This window comes from Tachyglossus aculeatus, chromosome X4, assembly GCF_015852505.1.
Source record: "Tachyglossus aculeatus isolate mTacAcu1 chromosome X4, mTacAcu1.pri, whole genome shotgun sequence".
Lineage (NCBI taxonomy): Eukaryota > Metazoa > Chordata > Mammalia > Monotremata > Tachyglossidae > Tachyglossus > Tachyglossus aculeatus.
The window spans coordinates 24,194,383-24,211,848 of NC_052098.1; the positions used below are offsets into that span (position 1 = coordinate 24,194,383).

At 40.8% G+C, this 17,466-nt stretch overlaps 1 protein-coding gene across 9 annotated transcripts in view; it reads right to left on the minus strand.

The window, feature by feature from the left end:
- The window catches only part of MPDZ (multiple PDZ domain crumbs cell polarity complex component), a 160,162-nt gene that overhangs the window by 25,545 nt on the left and 117,151 nt on the right, over positions 1-17,466 (minus strand). For 8 of the 9 annotated variants that reach the window (XM_038769591.1, XM_038769588.1, XM_038769586.1 and 5 more), the window contains 9 exons: positions 13,195-13,354; positions 10,820-11,016; positions 8,213-8,304; positions 7,930-8,020; positions 7,028-7,105; positions 4,351-4,443; positions 4,179-4,253; positions 2,337-2,499; positions 34-176 (listed from right to left, as the gene is read on the minus strand). In XM_038769591.1, the coding sequence (XP_038625519.1) occupies positions 34-176; positions 2,337-2,499; positions 4,179-4,253; positions 4,351-4,443; positions 7,028-7,105; positions 7,930-8,020; positions 8,213-8,304; positions 10,820-11,016; positions 13,195-13,354 (1,092 nt within the window). Of the gene's footprint in view, positions 1-33; positions 177-2,336; positions 2,500-4,178; positions 4,254-4,350; positions 4,444-7,027; positions 7,106-7,929; positions 8,021-8,212; positions 8,305-10,819; positions 11,017-13,194; positions 13,355-17,341; positions 17,414-17,466 lie in introns of all 9 variants that reach the window. The other variant, XM_038769582.1, reaches the window with a different exon arrangement.

Here is a 17,466-nt window from a genome sequence, read left to right on the forward strand (position 1 = left end):
CCTATGTATTCTGAAGAATCACAAGACACTCACCAGTAAAGTGTCTGCCCCTCCAACAATACTCAGCCCAAGCCCAGTACGTCCTTTAGAAATATCAATTGTTGTTTCACACCCAGGGATGATGGGACAGGTAACTGGATCCGAAGAAAAGGTAGGAGTGGATGACCGGCTTGAACCTTAAAATAGCAGTTTCAAACATCAGAAAACAAGGAAGAATTGAAGTGAAAATTGCAGTACCCCACCAACTTGGAATGTTTTCCTGACGCCAGCTGTTATTAACCTCCAAAATAATGGACATGCACTATTACATTCAAAAGTTTCTTCAACGCCTTGAAAATTTCCCCTAAATAAGCTATGATCCACAAAACAGATGGTGCCATTGCCTTGATATTCCCTTTTGCCTGCTCCTTATGTATTGTCCAACTTTTCATTTGGAGCACCAGGTTGAGCCTGAGGCACTGAGTTGAAGGGTTGGGGTGCTGAAGAAGGTGATGGTAGACAGGCTTAACGGGGAGAGGGAGTTAAAGAGGAAAGATGGGGGAAAAGAAGAGTGGAATGGAAACGAGGAAAGGAATGGGGAGCAATGGGCAAAAGAGCGGGCAAAATGAAGAAGAAAGGAAAAAAGGAGATAGCAAAGGAAGGGGCCAAAGAGGGAAGAAGAGATAATACCCGTCTTCCATGGCCACACTATCACCTCTGTCCCACCACAGCTGTCAGAACCACCCAAAAAGCAGGGGCCCTGACGCTGACAAAGGAAAGACAAGCTGACACCAGACCACGGCTGGCAAATCAGTGCTAAGCAGCAGCACAGTAGCTGTGCACCACCGTGGGATTTCCACACAGCTAGCACAGCGCCTCGAAATGGGAATGTCAGCACTGCCCCTGGAGCATCCAGTCAGGCTGTTTGGCTTGTTTTCACTAAGCTCTGGGGCCAGGATTAAGGGTTGCCAAAAAGAATCCCACAGGGGCTAAGGTGGAGCCTGTGGCTTGCTGCCAGAGAGCAAGAAGTGCAACTTAATAATAATAATAATGATAATAAAAATGGCATTTATTAAGTGTTTACTATGTGCAAAGCACTTTTCTAAGTGCTGGGGAGGTTACAAAGTGACAAGGTTGTCCCAAGGGGGGCTCACAGTCTTTATCCCCATTTTACAGATGAGGTAACAGTCACAGAGAAGTTAAGTGACTTGCCCAAAGTCACACAGCTGACAATTGGTGGAGCCAGGATTTGAACCGATGACCTCTGACTCCCAAGCCCGGGCTCTTTCCACTGAGCCATGCTGCTTCCATCTTGATTCCACTTCTAGACTCTTTATGGCTAAGAGGGAAAGTGGGGGTGAGTGGGGGGCAGCCGGCCCCACCCCAAAAGCTGAAGATAGACAAAGCCATTAGTTTTGTCTGAATCCCATGGGGATGATGCCCTGCTTGGTCCCCAAATACGATCTCTAGCACCTAGGAGATTTTTCCTCTAGTAAAATATCAAGCCTATGTGGTCAGTGACTGAGTTTTCAAGAGACTCAAACTTAAACCTACAGCCTTCATTCCTTTCCTTTTCCTTCATAAGTTTATATCCTACTTCCTTGATTTTACCAAAGAATCTGAAATGGGAAAGCCAGAAAACACTATATAGCTATGACAGCTTAAGAGCCCCAAGTTTCTCTTTATATTACTTCATATAAATAGAATACTTTTATGGCTTTAAAACACATACTTTCCCCGCTTCATACTATTTTTGAATGTGTCATTTCACTTTATTTTCTGAATGCTATTTCTGGTCCAGTAGAAAATCCACGGGAGTATAGAAAGTTTCCAAGAAAGCTGATTTTAATGCATTGGCAAGCATTTTCTAAATAAAATGAATTTTTCATCAAATAAATGCTTTATTTGATATGATCCTAGATGCAAATATGGCTTCTAGAAGCAAATGTTTGATCCGTGTTTCGGCAACAGGCATTTCAAAAGAAAACAAATGTTTTGATTGTTGAAGCCAAAACAGATGTTTTCTTTGGGGCTGTTAAGACACCCAGCTATTTTCAGCACATTTTTGCTAGTTGCCTATTGAGAAGACTACTCGATCACAGAATGTTTGCACTAAACTTCATGTTTGTAAGATACAGAAAACCGAAAAGTAGAGAGAAGTAGGGTTAGGACACCTCAAAGAGCATTTTTGAAAAAACATCAGTACCTCTTGCAACAACATTTTTATATCAGTCGTTACCAAGTATACGAATTTGTGGTAAAACACTCAATAAAATATTTAAGATCTGTCATATACGTGTATTGTTTTCCAGTCCAGCTTTGCCTGTGGAAAATGAAACTTATGTCAGGGTACTTACTTCTGAGAGACTCAGGCTCAGTTGGAACTGTCTCGGGCTGTAATATGTTCATTTTGTCTCCATTGGTAGTGCTGAGTGCAGACTGGGGAGGCTGAGCATCTGGATCCTCTGCATTAATTGTAAGTTTTACTGTGGCCTTTGAGGTCTTCAGCAGACTGATAAACTATTGGATAATGAAAACAGAAGCAAACCTTGGGAACCAGTTATTTTACGTAAACAAGCAATCAATATAGCAAATAGTTTATCATTGTATCTAGGACTGTAGGAAGTGGGGTTGTAGTTCTCCCTCCCTAACTCACTCACTTTCCCTGACATGCAGCTTTCCTGACCATATTTTGATCATGAGAGATGAAATTGGGAAACCGGAATCAGAAAGGGCATGGTAAACATTTTAAGGGTATGGTAAAACAAAGCTTCAAGCAACACTGTATCCCAACTGAAAACTGAGAGTAAATAGCCAAGGATAGGCCAGCATGGTACACTGCTATCAAAAAAAGGAGTGGCTTTCACTGAGAAAAAAGCTTCTCATAGAATGAAAGCCATGGAGGAAACACAGAAAACAGGGCCAGACACTACAAACATTAAACATGACAACACAATACAGGACTGTCTTTTTGTGTATTCAATATGCCTGGAATTATGGCCCCTGAATTGATACTTTCAGCCTTCTCCTCCTCACCCCGTCCCCCGCAACACAGAAACACACACACACACGTATCACCATTAGTGATGTCCACTTAATATAAATATATATTAATCATGAATATCTATGGCTAAAGCCAAGGTACTATTAATGTGGATCTTTATAGATATTTGTCGGTATATTTATGGAAGTTTTTATACTGACTGTATACTATACTGAATTATTAGGAGAGAATAAGCATTTATTTAGACGTCACCAGTCTGTCCCTCTTCATCTCCCTGTATATTAAAACTAAATTTCTTTGGTGGTTGGAAGTGTATCAAGCAACCATTAATTTCCCCCAGTTTCCTCCAACACTCACGATAGTTGACCTTCTTTGACAGAAGGTCATAAAGACTATAATGATAAAGCTTCGGTTTTGAACCTGGATTTGTGGTAATTTAATGACCTTGAAGTCTACCAGTTATCCACAAGGACCATCATCTATCATCTAGTGATTTGATTTTTAAAAATTTGTTGGTGTGAATGATTTAAACATTTCCTGAAGGTAGTCTTTTAATTTACAAGACCTAGTTAGCATATTTCTACGGTCCAATTATGGTTCTAGGTTTTAAGGCAATAATAATAATAATAATGGCATTTATTAAGCACTCACTATGTGCAAAGCACTGTTCTAAGCACTGGGGAGGTTACAAGGTGATCAGGTTGTCCCAAGGGGGGCTCACAGTCTTAATCCCCATTTTACTGATGAGGTAACAGGCACAGAGAAGTTAAGTGACTTGCCCAAAGTCACACAGCAGAGCCGGGATTTGAACCCATAACCCATGACTCCAAAGCCCGGGCTCTTTCCACTGAGCCATAATGCTAAGTGAAGAAGTCTTTAATAACAACTTTATTTGAAAAAAGTATGTTAAATACTAATCATAAGGGGACATAAATGTTGGGATGGTCTTGCTGTCAGATAACCCTGTAAATATGAGAAACTCCAAGCAATTTTGCAAATCACAGCCCACAATATTTTCAAGGACTCTACCTTCATTCCTAGATATTCAGGTATAGCACAGTAAATGAAACTAATGTTTTTACTCCTCACTCTGGGGAAATAATTCCCTTATCTAGGTGAATTGTCATTTTCAAACTTGCTAACATGAGCACCCAAAGATTACACTAATCAATAACCACATTATTTATAAGAGCACCTTTTCCACAGGATACCCCACAACAACTTCATCATCTACTGCCAAGATCTGATCTCCAACTTTGATTCGTCCATCCTAGAAAGAAAAACAACAAAAGGTTGAAACTTAAGCCCTGGCAGTTGTACCTCCAAACCCCCACTACCTTATATTTGCTAGAACAGAAATGCCTCACCCTTGCTGCTACTCCATGATCCGTTAAACTCTTAATGACAACTCCATTAAGTGTGTCATCTTCACTGATAGCAATGCCTAATCCTCCTTGATCCTAGAAAAATAGAGATTGGAGCAATCATGAGATTTAAACAGATGGTTTTCCAAAATAGAAAAGGTTTGCATGTAAAATATAATGACACAATTCAAAAAGAGGACTAGAAAAGGGGGTAAGGATTTCCTCAAGCCCACTCTATGTGGACCATTTAGAAGGAACCAAATGTTCCTGCCTCCTCTTTGTCTACTGTATAACTAAGCCATCTGTATCTGTATCAAGTGATAGAAATATAGACTTCGATATAGCCTCCAGAGCATCACCTCCCTCAACCACGCCGCTCTTCTTCCCATTCCACCTTTACTAGAAGAATGTATGAACCAAATGCAGCTGGGCTGCAGTTACTATTAGGCTCCCTGTGCTTGCTGAAAATAAGTGCCTGGAGTCTGCTTCCCTGGAGGGCAGCATTTTGGTACTCGGCAAATCAGGGGTATCCCAAACTTTGAAGCACAAAGGGTTGCATTGAAAAACCGCCAGAGCCTGAGAGCTGCACCTACTTTGTCTACATTTTCCACTTTAAAAAATAACCAAAACCAAATGTTTAATAATATTTGCTCATTCTTTTCTTTAATGTGAAGTACCATAAAATTAAACTACATTTTTCCAGGCTATTTTTTTTATTCTACCCAGAGCCAGCAACACTTCTCACTGTTCCCTCAAAGAGCCAAAAAAAAAAAAAAGAGAGAAGAAATGAGAGTGGTCTTTCCATCTATTTTAAATCAACAATGAACATATTAATAGTCCCTTTGCTCTTTGCAGAAAATGAATGGTAAGAGGTTATTGTACTATGCCAAATTTAAGCACACTCACTTATATTTGACAAAATGATTAAACAAGCTAAATTATGACTTTTGTACTTGGGAACCCCTTGGCAAAAAAATCTTACAGACCACAAACTGAAAGGCTTTGCATGTTGACTACTTTGCATATTGTGACTTTCTTCTAGATTTTCTAAATAACTGTGGAAGGAAATACCTGTGGCTGTGCTTACATAAGCAAAGTGGAAACTCAGGGAAGTATTCATATAATTGAGGCCTCAAGCCCTACTATGGAAGGAAAAGGAGGCTTGGGGAAACTGACTTATGCCAAGTGACAAATTTATCTAGAGAACTTCTCAACTCTTCACCTTGCTTCACCTGTGCTGAGGAACTTTGCAGGAGAAAGCTGTGACATTTCACTAAATCAGAGCATTAAAAAAAAACAGTACAGTAAAATCTGTGAAAAAGGCAGGATGTCTGTAAATACAAATATCACAATAGAATGGGCAGAACAGCATGGTGACCAATTCAAAGATCAATCTATCGATGATATTTATTGAGTGCTTACTGTGTACAGAGTGCTGTACTAAGCACTTGGGAGAGCATGCATGTATCAAGGACTTATTTTTGTGCCTTTAGAATGGAGCAAAGGTGGTACAGGTAGAGTTGCCATCTTCCCCTGGGACAACTCCAATCTGGGCTCTCTGTTCCTTCCCCTCTCTCTCTTCCCTATCTCCAAACAACTGCTCACTGCAGTCTCCTGGCCCAAACTTCCCACTCAACTTCACCAAATCCTTCTAAAAAGAAACTTCCTCTAGGTCCTTGTGAGGGCCGGGAGCGTGTCTACCAACTCTATTGCAGTGTACTTTCCCAAGTGATCAACGCAGTATTCTACATTCAGTGAGTGCTCAAAAAAAATACACTGATTGCTTGATTTTCCAATTCATCCATTGACATTTTAATCTGTCTCAATCCCTTCAGCATTCATCGAACTACTGCTTGTACATAATGATCCATTTGGTTTCTTGGTTTTAATCTCATCTCACTTTTTTAAATTAGTGTGTTCATCAGTTCATATGTGCCTGTTTTACCTGTTAGTTTCTAAACCTCTCAAGGGCAGGGATGGGCATTTCTTAATTCCTTTGTAAAGACCCCAAGCTGAGCAAATGCACACACACTTATATGTACTCATTATAATTGGGTTTCCCTTGTAAACATAAGGGTTAGGTTCCTGAGCAAACCTGCAGTTGGCAAAACTAGGGTGGGTAAGCCCAAAGATTTTTTTTAATGGCATTTATTAAGTGTCTACTATGCACCTGGCACTGCACTAAGCACTGAGGTAAACACAAGTCAATCAGATTGAACACAGTCCCTATCCCATATGGGGCTCATGGTCTTAATCCTCACTTCACAGATGAGGTAACGGGCACAGAAGTGAAGGGAGTTGGCCAAGGTCACACAGCTGACAAGTGGCAGAGCCGGGATTACAACTCTGGTCCTTCTGATTTCCAGGCCCGTGCTCTATCCACTAGGCCAAGCCGGCTCTCTAGAAGATTTATGGAATAGGGTGGATTAGGGAGTATCCTGCTTCTGAAACTGAAGAGAGAGGTGGTGGAAAACCAACAAAAAAGCATTTTATGCCTATTTAAACTAAGCTGCACACCTAGGTTCTCACTGTGCTTAAGTCACTGACTCAGTGATTCATTACTATTACATAGGGAACTGATTATAACTGTTTAAACTTCATCACAGCTAGTATTAACTATGGATTAGAAAACTACTCTAGAAGGACCTGTCCATTTAAAGCCAATATGATGCATACTTACCTTAGGAAGTTCCAGATGTCGGACATTTTTAAAGGAAGCAAAGTCTGCAACAGTTACTGAAGTAGCACATGGTTCAACCTACAAGAGAGTATAGTTAAATGCATAATTTAAAAAATGCAGATGCATAATTTAAAAAAATAGTTAAGAACATTTTCTTACTGTTACTTTAACAGTCAAAGAACTTTTCAGAACATTTCTGGGACGTGGTTAGGTAGCAATCAGTCCTCTAATTTTGCATGCAAGGATCAGAGACAATTTAAAAAAGTGTTCACTGTTGTGATAGAATCAAACTGATAACTCTTGACCTTATTATACAGTGAAATTCTGGGTTTTTATCACAATTTTCCAACTTCAAATGATGTTAAGACAGTATCAAGCACTAGACAAAGTAGACCTTGAATAAATACTATTGATAGTGATGTTCCAATCAGTGAATGCCAAATTGTTTTTGAATGGCTCTGCTTGTTTACAGAGTACATTCAACACCAATCTGCTACACACACACACACACACACACACACACACACACACACACACACACACACACACACACACACACACACACACACTCTCTCTCTCTCTCTCTCTCTCTCTCTCTCTCCCCATGCCTCTCCCCCAACAATTTCAGACTTGGGACTCCCTCTAAAATCGCAATACACTGTACTAAGCATTTGGGAGAGTATAATATAACAGAGTTGGTATGGTATGGTTGGCATAACAGAGTGGTTCCCTGCCCACAATAAGCTTACAGTCCAGAGGGGAAGACAGACATGAATATGAATAGATTAAGTTACATATATATAAGTGTTATGGGGCTGAGGGAGGGTGAATAAATGGTGCAGTGCTCTGCACACAGTAAGTGCTCAAAAAATACCATTCATTGATTGACATGTTTGGTTTACCTCCTGATTCTGAAGAGTCCCAGAGTTTGAAAGTGAAGTTTCTACAGACTTCCCAAGACAAACAGCCATCTGACTAACTGCATCTTTATTTCTAGAAAACAAAGTACACACATATGAAATCATTTTCAAATGACCTTCACTGTAGAACAGATTTTAACCTACACATGTTTATAAAATATACATAATATGCATTGCATATACATTTTTAAGCCTGTATAGTCCATTTGCTTTGCTAAAAATGCTATAAAGCATTTTTTCGGAAACTTTGCGAAATAGCACTTACCTGATAAAGATAATTTTTACTTTAGATGGGGCACATTTAATTATTGAAGAGGCATTCTGATGACTTCTTCCATAAAGAATTTGCCCATTTATCTGTGTTAAAAATATATCAATCGGGTTGAAATGTTAGATTCGCAGTAGACACATAAATAAGAATATGTTCAATTTACATACACACACAACTATATACACACACTGCACACTGGTAATGCAGCACTTATTAGGGTTACTACAGTCAGAAATGGTCAAATTGTAGTGGCTTTGTCTTGGGAGGGGGACTGCTATTCCCTTGGAATCCGTAGGACATTCTAGTTATACCCTCCACTGCTAAGTGACTGTCAATCCTAAAAGTTATTCCTGCATTCATTCCCCTGCTATTGGGTGCTGCTAAAAAAAATCAACAAAATCACAAAGTCTCAATCCTCTCAAGCAGGGCCAACAGAAAAAGCCTAAAGGAGAATCAATGCTAGGAAGTTGAAAGTATTATCATCACAAGCCACTGATGAACACTGACACCTAGCAACCAAACCCCATCTCTGGCCCTTTTTCCTTCACAGTGAATTTGGCGCAAACCAACCTATCAGGAGATCCACACCTAAATAGCTATATAAGCTTCACCTATTTTGGAGAATCTTGCTATTCTTTAGGAATGTTTCAGGTTAATTTTGCTGTGCTATCAGTTTTCCTAGAATGCAAAGGTTATGGTCTTACAGAAAATCATATTGTACTACACACAACTCGACAGATGTTGGGCACGTGTGCAGCCATTTCCTCCAGTCTCTTTCTGCACTTTCTCCAGCTAAATGTGTACTGTTGGAAGAAGGCTCCCTAATAGCCTAACAGAGCTCTATCTTAAAGGCGTAATAAAATCAAGTTATGATGGTTAGAAGTGCAACTTTTCAATCGTTGTGAACATGAATGTGGGCCCAGGAGGAGGGACAGGAGAGGTAAGCCATCTCTGTGCTTTAGACTGTGTGATTATTTCTTGGAATTTTTGTTGCTTTGGCTGAGGCCGGGTGAGAGAACTCCTGGCCAAAGATGGTGTTAAGTCATAAATAGAGTTGAGCGAATTGCAGACTCCTTATATATCACTTTTCCCATTCAACAACTTTTCAACAAATAGGTTAGGCTCTCACATTCCAAACCCACTGGTCTCCAATATTTCATCCAGGCCAAATGGGGGCACAGCCGGGACAGCTCACAGAGCCATGTGCTGGATACACCTCATTTCAGAGAGGCCTATTAGTAGTAACTGTCAAATTGCAAATCCAACCCCTATTAGGCCTCCCAGATCTGCCCAGAGTTAGAAGCAATCATCTGCTTGTCCTTGAAACAAAAGCACTCTGCCATCATCATAAGCACTTCTGCCACCACAGTGATAAACTGCGATGGAGAAAAGAAAATTTTCATTAGAGATATTCTGGCCCATGGCCACAGACCACATCTGGTTTTCCAATAAAGGCCCCAATGATTGGAATAGCAGATGTGAGTATCTCACTCAACAACGATGTACAAATCAGATGAGGGCCCAGCAGGTTCTGCTACCGCGAGAGTACAAATGGATATTCTGCACTAGGGCCACAGACTGCAATCATACCCAAACCGACCATCTCATAAGGTTTGTTCTTGGCTTCTGGAGGAACATGGCAAGAATGTGTAGCTGGCTCAGTGCAAGTCATTGCCATTAATGAGAAACAACTTAAGCCTAAGTCCCAATGATGGTGAGGTGTCTGACGCCTGTACTCAAGGGTCCTATGCTAATAGACAGTCCAGGGTATTGGTTGCTGAAGAGGCTGCAGTGATGCTTGGTAGCACCCTGAATATTGACCAGCACTATTCAGAAGTCCACTGCACTGTGAACCCCAACTGGGACAGGGACTCGGTCTGACCTGATTTTCTTATATCTACCCCTGCACTTGATATAGCACTTGCCACACAGTAAGCACTGAAATACCACTATTATTGTTATTATTACAGTTAATAGAGAAGGGGACTTGAAAAGGTGTGAGCGGGGAAGTCAGAGGAAACACTGGAAGGATACAGTAGAACCAAGAATTAGACAATGATGCATTACCAGCTACAACCTGGGAGAAGCATCACAGCCTAGTGGAAAGACCACAGGCATGGCAATCAGAGTACCTGGGTTCTAATCCTGCCTCAGTTTCCTCATCAGTAAAATGGGGGTTCAGTGCTTGTTCTCCCTTTCTCCCTCCTACTTAGAATGTGGGTCCCATATGGAAGAGGGATTCTGTATGATCTGGTTATCTTGAATCTACTCCAGCACTTGGTATGGTGCTGATCACTTAAACATCACAATTATTATTAATTGCCAAGGGTAGACATGACAGTACATGACAAGCCAATAAAGGACAGCCATTTTGGGTACAAAGTCTCACACTGGAATTTTCACATGCGCTCAGGGGTGAATTTCAGTGTTAGTGGCATCTTCTTAGAATTCACAGGACAAATGTGTGGTTATGTGTGTGTGTGTGTGTGTGTGTGTGTGTGTGTATATAATATGAATAATTTAATTTTGAGCAATAGGCCGCTATTTCATCATCTCAGTACCCATTAAGTGTGGCTTTAAACACTGTCACGAGAAACTTACCTCTAGCAGTTCATCTGCAATCTGCAACCGTCCATCTTTCCCAGCTGCACCATTTGGATCAATGCCTACTATAAAGACACTCATCCTGGAACGGTCTTTATTGCCAGCAAGACTTAGTCCCAGACCAGCCCGGCCTTTCTCCAACTCAATCATATGTAATTCACCTGCTAGAGTTCCATAGCGCTCAGTTATATTTTCTGTACATACAAGGCAAAGTATTGGACAGTTAAGCACTTGGTCAGAATGCTTTTCTAATTGCACAGCTATTCAGTTTTGATCTCTAATTGGCATCATCTGCATTCAGAATATGAACAATTGTTCTGTTTCATACCACTTTAAAAAGAAAATAAAAATCTCCCCAACCCTCTCAAGTAATAATGACATCACTTCAACATTATGCCAAACTGTAAAACACAGGTGTTCCTTTTGGCACATCTAAATATATTTTAAAAAAATATATAAAAAGCAAAATAAAACCATTCTATTAGATAATTTGTCTCTGTTAATTATAACCTTGCTGGGTTTAGGGATGCCTTCTCTTGTATGGCATAGTATGGCATGAGTGGTACTTAAAAAAAAAAGTAAGCAGAAGGTGGATCATTATAAAGAACTCCATTATTCTTTGAGTTTCTGCAAATCTTCTTAGGCCCCAAAGAATCCATGGTATTTCAGATTACTGGGAAATCCTTTCTTCTAATCTTGTAGGGGATCATGGACTCCCTAGAGAAAATGGTGGGTTTCCTTCCTCACACAGGCATATGGGGAATGGAATCCTTCATCCTGTACAGAACTGGGGGTTGGGGATTTCTTTCCCACCATCTGCAGGGTGAAAAGATCCCCAATCCTCAGACTCACACAGCACCCGCCACATAAAGGGGGAGGGAATCCCCTGAAGCATTTGAAACTGATTCTGCTATAAGGGGCTCCCGCCTAGTTAGGCATGACCAAATAAATGCATCCCAAGAACCCATGTTAAACTTGGGTTCCACCTGTATTAACCCCATTTCTTGTCCGTATAGGAAAATGGAGATACAAAGAAACATAAACCAGTTTCTCAGGCTTACAAAAGGAGTCAACCCCAAGCCTCCAGACACCTCATCTACTGCTCATTCCACTAGACCACAATGCCTCTTCATAAAGCTAAAATGTCAAACTTTGGGCTGCCTGTCAGGTATATATGCAAGCTTTCTGAATTCAAAGAAATCAAGGAATAGCTCGGCCACTTGTCTGCTGTGTGACATTGGGCAAGTCCCTTCACTTCACTGAGCCTCAGTTCCCACTTTTGTAAAATGGGAATTAATACTGTGAGAACCCCATGAGGGACTGGGACTATCCAACCCCATTTGCTTGTCTCCACCCCAGCACAGAGTACAGTGCCTGGTCCATAGTAAGCACTTAAATACCATAATAATAATAATAATTATAATTATTGTTGCAATAAAGTCCCTTTTGCAGTCCTCCACGCTATAAAGAAAGTCTATACTGCTCTGTGCATGCAGAGGAGTAAGGATATAAGGGATTTAAGCTGCTGCGCGCTCTTGATCCCACTCTCTGCCATGGCCAAGTGGAGCCACTGGTAACGGCCACCTCCCCTCTACACTACTGAAAGCCCCTGTTCTTGACATGTTCTTTACATGCTGGACCGTGAGGCATTCAACTGCAGCTAAACTCCCACAGCATCTCCTCGGCTGGACAGTCATGCCACCTCTCTGAGAACCAGTACCTGTTCTTCTCCGTGTCATCAAGGAGACTCCACCCCATCCCCCTTCCACCGCCTCGGGTGGATAAAAGAAAAGCCACCCACAGCACGAAGCATCCACAAGGCCTTGGGAAGGACTGTGGCTGTTATAGTGGTTGTGTGACTATAGGTGTACCTTAGACTCTGAGCTACCAGGAGCCTGAAATTCTACTCCTCTAGCCACAGCACCCTGCTCATTTTGTTTATATTTTGTGTACTTGTTCGGGTTTCAAGTTATTTTAGGGGTTCATCACTCCTTATGTGTGTTTCAGGCCCCATCTTTTCCCGTTACTTTTCTGGATTATGAACCCTTTGAGGATGTCTAAATCTCATCTGTGCATTCTTTCCCAGTGCTTATTACAGTAGACGGCATATAGTAAGCACTTAATAAAATACTATTACTACTACTTCGACTTCTACTGTTAGGAATGGGGATTAAAATACTGTAGATAACAGGAACGTGATATGCTGCTTTAGGAAAGTGTGTTACATTCAAACAAAACCGATGGTAACTCACCCACAGATTTCAGCTATTTGTAGCTGAAGGGAACAAATAATTTTACCTGGACACCAGGTCTCCATTATCCCACTTATTTAACACCAATTCTTCCAACACCATCACAAAAAGACAACTTACTCCAGCTGTAACCAAACTCGTCCTCTTTATCCACATCTTCTGGGATTTTGCTAGAAGATGACTGTGCAGTATCAGAGCTCATTTCTGAAAATGCTGCAGAGGTCAAAGACAAGCTACACAATGCAGCCTTTTCTGGCTCTGAATCTGACTGGCTCGATGCCTGGGGAAAACAAGAAGACTGTGATGGGTAAGCGCGTTCCGTCTCCTGCACTGGGCTGCTTCAGTGAAGGACAAACAAAAACGGCAAAAACAAAAGCAACTATGGCTTTGCGATTTCAAGTCATAGCAAGAAGGCTAAGTGCAAAATATAGGAGAGAAAATCTGAGGAAACACACACATAAACAATATTAGGCCATTTGAATTTGTACTCAAAATGTACTAACAGCATGGCTGCCATTCTGAGCCCAAATCAGTGACACTTTATGGGTCATTCTAAAGTTCTGGAAGCATTTTATTTGAAGGGTGACATGGTTAATATCACAAAATGGCTTAAAAAAATTTTACCATTAAAACTTCTCATCTCTAACTGCAATGGGTGATTTCAGGAAGTGTGGGAGATCTTTCTGTCCTTTTTCTAATTTAGTAGTTTTTATTTATTATGATATTTGTTAAGTGCTTATGATGTTCCAGTCACTGTGCTAAACACTGAGGTAGACACAAGATAATCTGGTTGGACACAGTCCCTGTCCCACATAATATGGCTCATAATCTTACTCCCCATTTTACAGTTGAGGTAACTGAAGCACATAGAAGGTAAGTGACTTGCCCAAGGTCATACAGCAGCCAAGTGGTGAAGCAAGGATTAGAACTCAGGTCCTGTGACTGCCAGGCCAGTGCTCTTCCCACTACACCACACGGCTTCTTCTTTCACTCCACCTTTCAGGGTAATCACTCTAGGAAATTGAACCTGTAGATCTCTCTTATTGAAATGATTTTACTGATTAACCGGTTATACAGGTTTGAAATAGGCAGCCCCCAAACCACGGTGAAATGGTCATTCTTGCTCTCCCAGCTTAATCAATCAATCAATCAATCGTATTTATTGAGCACTTACTATGTGCAGAGCACTGTACTAAGCGCTTGGGAAGTACAAATTGGCATCACATAGAGACAGTCCCTACCCGATAGTGGGCTCACAGTCTAAAAGGGGGAGACAGAGAACAGAACCAAACATACCAACAAAATAAAATAAGTAGGATAGAAATGTACAAGTAAGCGTGATCTCCAGGCGGTGGTAGTTACGAGCGCTTAGTACAGTGCTCTGCATACAGTAAGCGCTCAATAAATACGGCTGAATGAATGAATACATACTCATGCGGCACCAATACCCATTTCTGATACGTGAGTGGTGAAAAGTACCATAAACTGTATTGCTCCCTATGACATATCAATCAATCAGTGATATTTGTTGAGCATTTACTGTGTGCAGAGCACTGTACTAAGCGCTTGGGAGAGTACAATAGAGTTGGGAAACACGATTCCTGCCCTCAAGGAGCATACAATTCATAGAGAGTCTATGTTTCCCTCACTAGATCATGTATGCCTTAGAGAAGCAGCGTGGCTAGAGAAGCAGCGTGGCTCAGTGGAAAGAGCACGGGCTTTGGAGTCAGAGGTCATGGGTTCAAATCCCTACTCCGCCAACTGTCAGCAGTGTGACATTGGGCAAGTCACAACTTCTCTGGGCCTCAGTTACCTCATCTGTAAAATGGGGATTAAAACTGTGAGCCCCCCGTGGGACAACCTGATCACCTTGTAACCTCCCCAGTGCTCAGAACAGTGCTTTGCACATAGTAAGCGCTTAACAAATACCATTATTATTATTATTTCTAATTCTACTGCACTTTCATAAGTACTAAGTATCATACTCTGTATGAGCCCCAGACTGAGCCCCCTTTTTCCTCTCCTCCTCCCCATCCCCCCCACCCTACCTCCTTCCCCTTCCCACAGCACTTGCATATGTTTGTACAGATTTATTACTCCATTTATTTTACTTGTACGTATTTACTATTCTATTTATTTTGTTAATGATGTGCATTTAGCCTTACTTCTATTTATTCTGATGACTTGACACCTGTCCACATGTTTTGTTTTGTTGTCTGTCTTCCCCTTCTAGACTGTGAGCCTGTTGTTGGGTAGGGATCATCTCTACATGTTGCCAACTTGTACTTCCCAAACACTTAGTACAGTGCTCTGAACACAGTAAGTGCTCAATAAACACAATTGAATGAATTAATTAATGAATAAGTTCTCCATAAATGCAAATGACTGATTATAGGATAGCTTTGACTATTCGGGTATTTGCTTCTCTTGCTTCCCTCCCAGGTCTTTCTGAGAATTGGCAAAGCAAAATGTTTTGATTGTAAATCCTTGCTCTAGTGGATAGAGTAATGCACTGAGAGTTCAGTCGGCTCTGGTTTGAAGCCTGGTTCCAAAACTGATATGTTCCAGTGAAATCTCAACCCCCAGCTCTGCTGATTTCTCTAACTGTAAAAAGGGGATGATAATAATAGCAGCTTCTTCCTTACAGGAATACAAGATAATAGGCATGAAAGTTCTTCCCATGAAAGGGGCAAAGTAAAGAAATCTAAATCTATTTCTTATGAAGCAGCGTGGCACGTGGAAAGAGCACAGGCTTGGGAGTCAGAGGACCTGGATTCTCAAGTAAGCCCCTTGTCAGCTGTGTAACCTTGAGCAAGTCACATAACTTTTCTGTGCCTCAGTTTCCTCATCTGTAAAATGGGGATCAATCAACCATTTTTACAGATCACTTACTGTGGGGGTTAATTCTACTTTTGTATACTTTTATAATTATTTTACTGTCTGATGCCCCATCTAAATTGTAAGTACTTTGAATGTAGGAATCATGTTTATTTATTCCATTGTACTGTATAGTGCTTTGCATGCAGGAAGTCCTTAATAAATGCCATTGATTGATTGATTGATTAGAGAAAACAAAGGTCAAACTCAGAATTCTGAAAAAATGTTGACATATCTGAACGAATCACTGACTGGATATGACTTCTGCATGGATGCTATCTTGTAGGACTGAACAGTCTTCGACGTATGCTGCTTATTACAGCACTTTTCTTTTTAATCAGATATTTCCTCAATTTTTGCTCAGGCTCATCTAAAGGTCACTGGCATTTTAAATTCCAGCTGTGAATTAAGAAAATGAATTTGGTGTACTATCACAATATCTTAACACCTGAGGAGAATAAGCCTTGAGTTTCATTCATTAATGAATGAATTACATAATAATAATAATAATAATAATAATGGCATTTGTTAAGCACTTACTATGTGCAAAGCACTGTTCTAAGCACTGGGGGAATACAAGGTGATCAGGTTGTCCCACGTGGGGCTCACAGTCTTAATCCCCATTTTACAGATGAGGTAACTGAGGCTCAGAGAAGTTAAGTGACTTGCCCAAGGTCACACAGCATACATGTGGCAGAGCCGGGATTCGAACCCATGACCCCTGACTCCAAAGCCCGTGCTCTTTCCACTGAGCCATGCTTGATTACATGAATCAATCTGATAGCCATGTCACACTATTTCTCTGATTAGGGGTGTTTCCCTTTCCCTTTGTACCATACTTACTGCTGTAAAACGTGTTTTTTATGGTAATGACATACAGCAGCAGAGTGGGCAGAGCATGGGTGTGAGAGTCAGAGGACCTGGGTTCTAATTCTGCTTCTGCAGCTTGTCTGCTGTGGGACCTAGAGCAAGTCGCTTAATTTTTCTGTGCCTCAGTTTCCTCATCTGTAAAATGGGGACTTCAATACCCGCTCTTCCTCCTACCTACACTGTGATCCCTTTATGGGGCAGGGATTGTGTCCAACCTGATTAACTTGTAGCTACTCCAGTGCTCAGAACAGTGCTTGACATGTAGTATGCATTATTATTATTATTAACTAAGGTATTTTACAATGGAAAAATAAGCACTTGAAAACTCAAGAAACATTTCTCTGGTAATAGTCTAATGTTAACTAGAAAATGAAGATATTTCTTAGAGGGGAATGGAAGAAAATGGGGAATAAAGTGAAATTATTACATGCATGAACAAAGAGAAAAAGAAATACAAAACATACAGCAGAGAGAGAGTGAAACACCCACTTATGAATGCAATTTAGACATCAAGACAAACCTTAAATGGTGTGGGAGCAAAAGGGTTAGTTGGGGAACAACGGAAGGTAACTTTACTTGGATTCTGTATAGCCTACAGTAATAGAAAACAGTATTCCATGTATTACATCTTTGAAAATACAGATA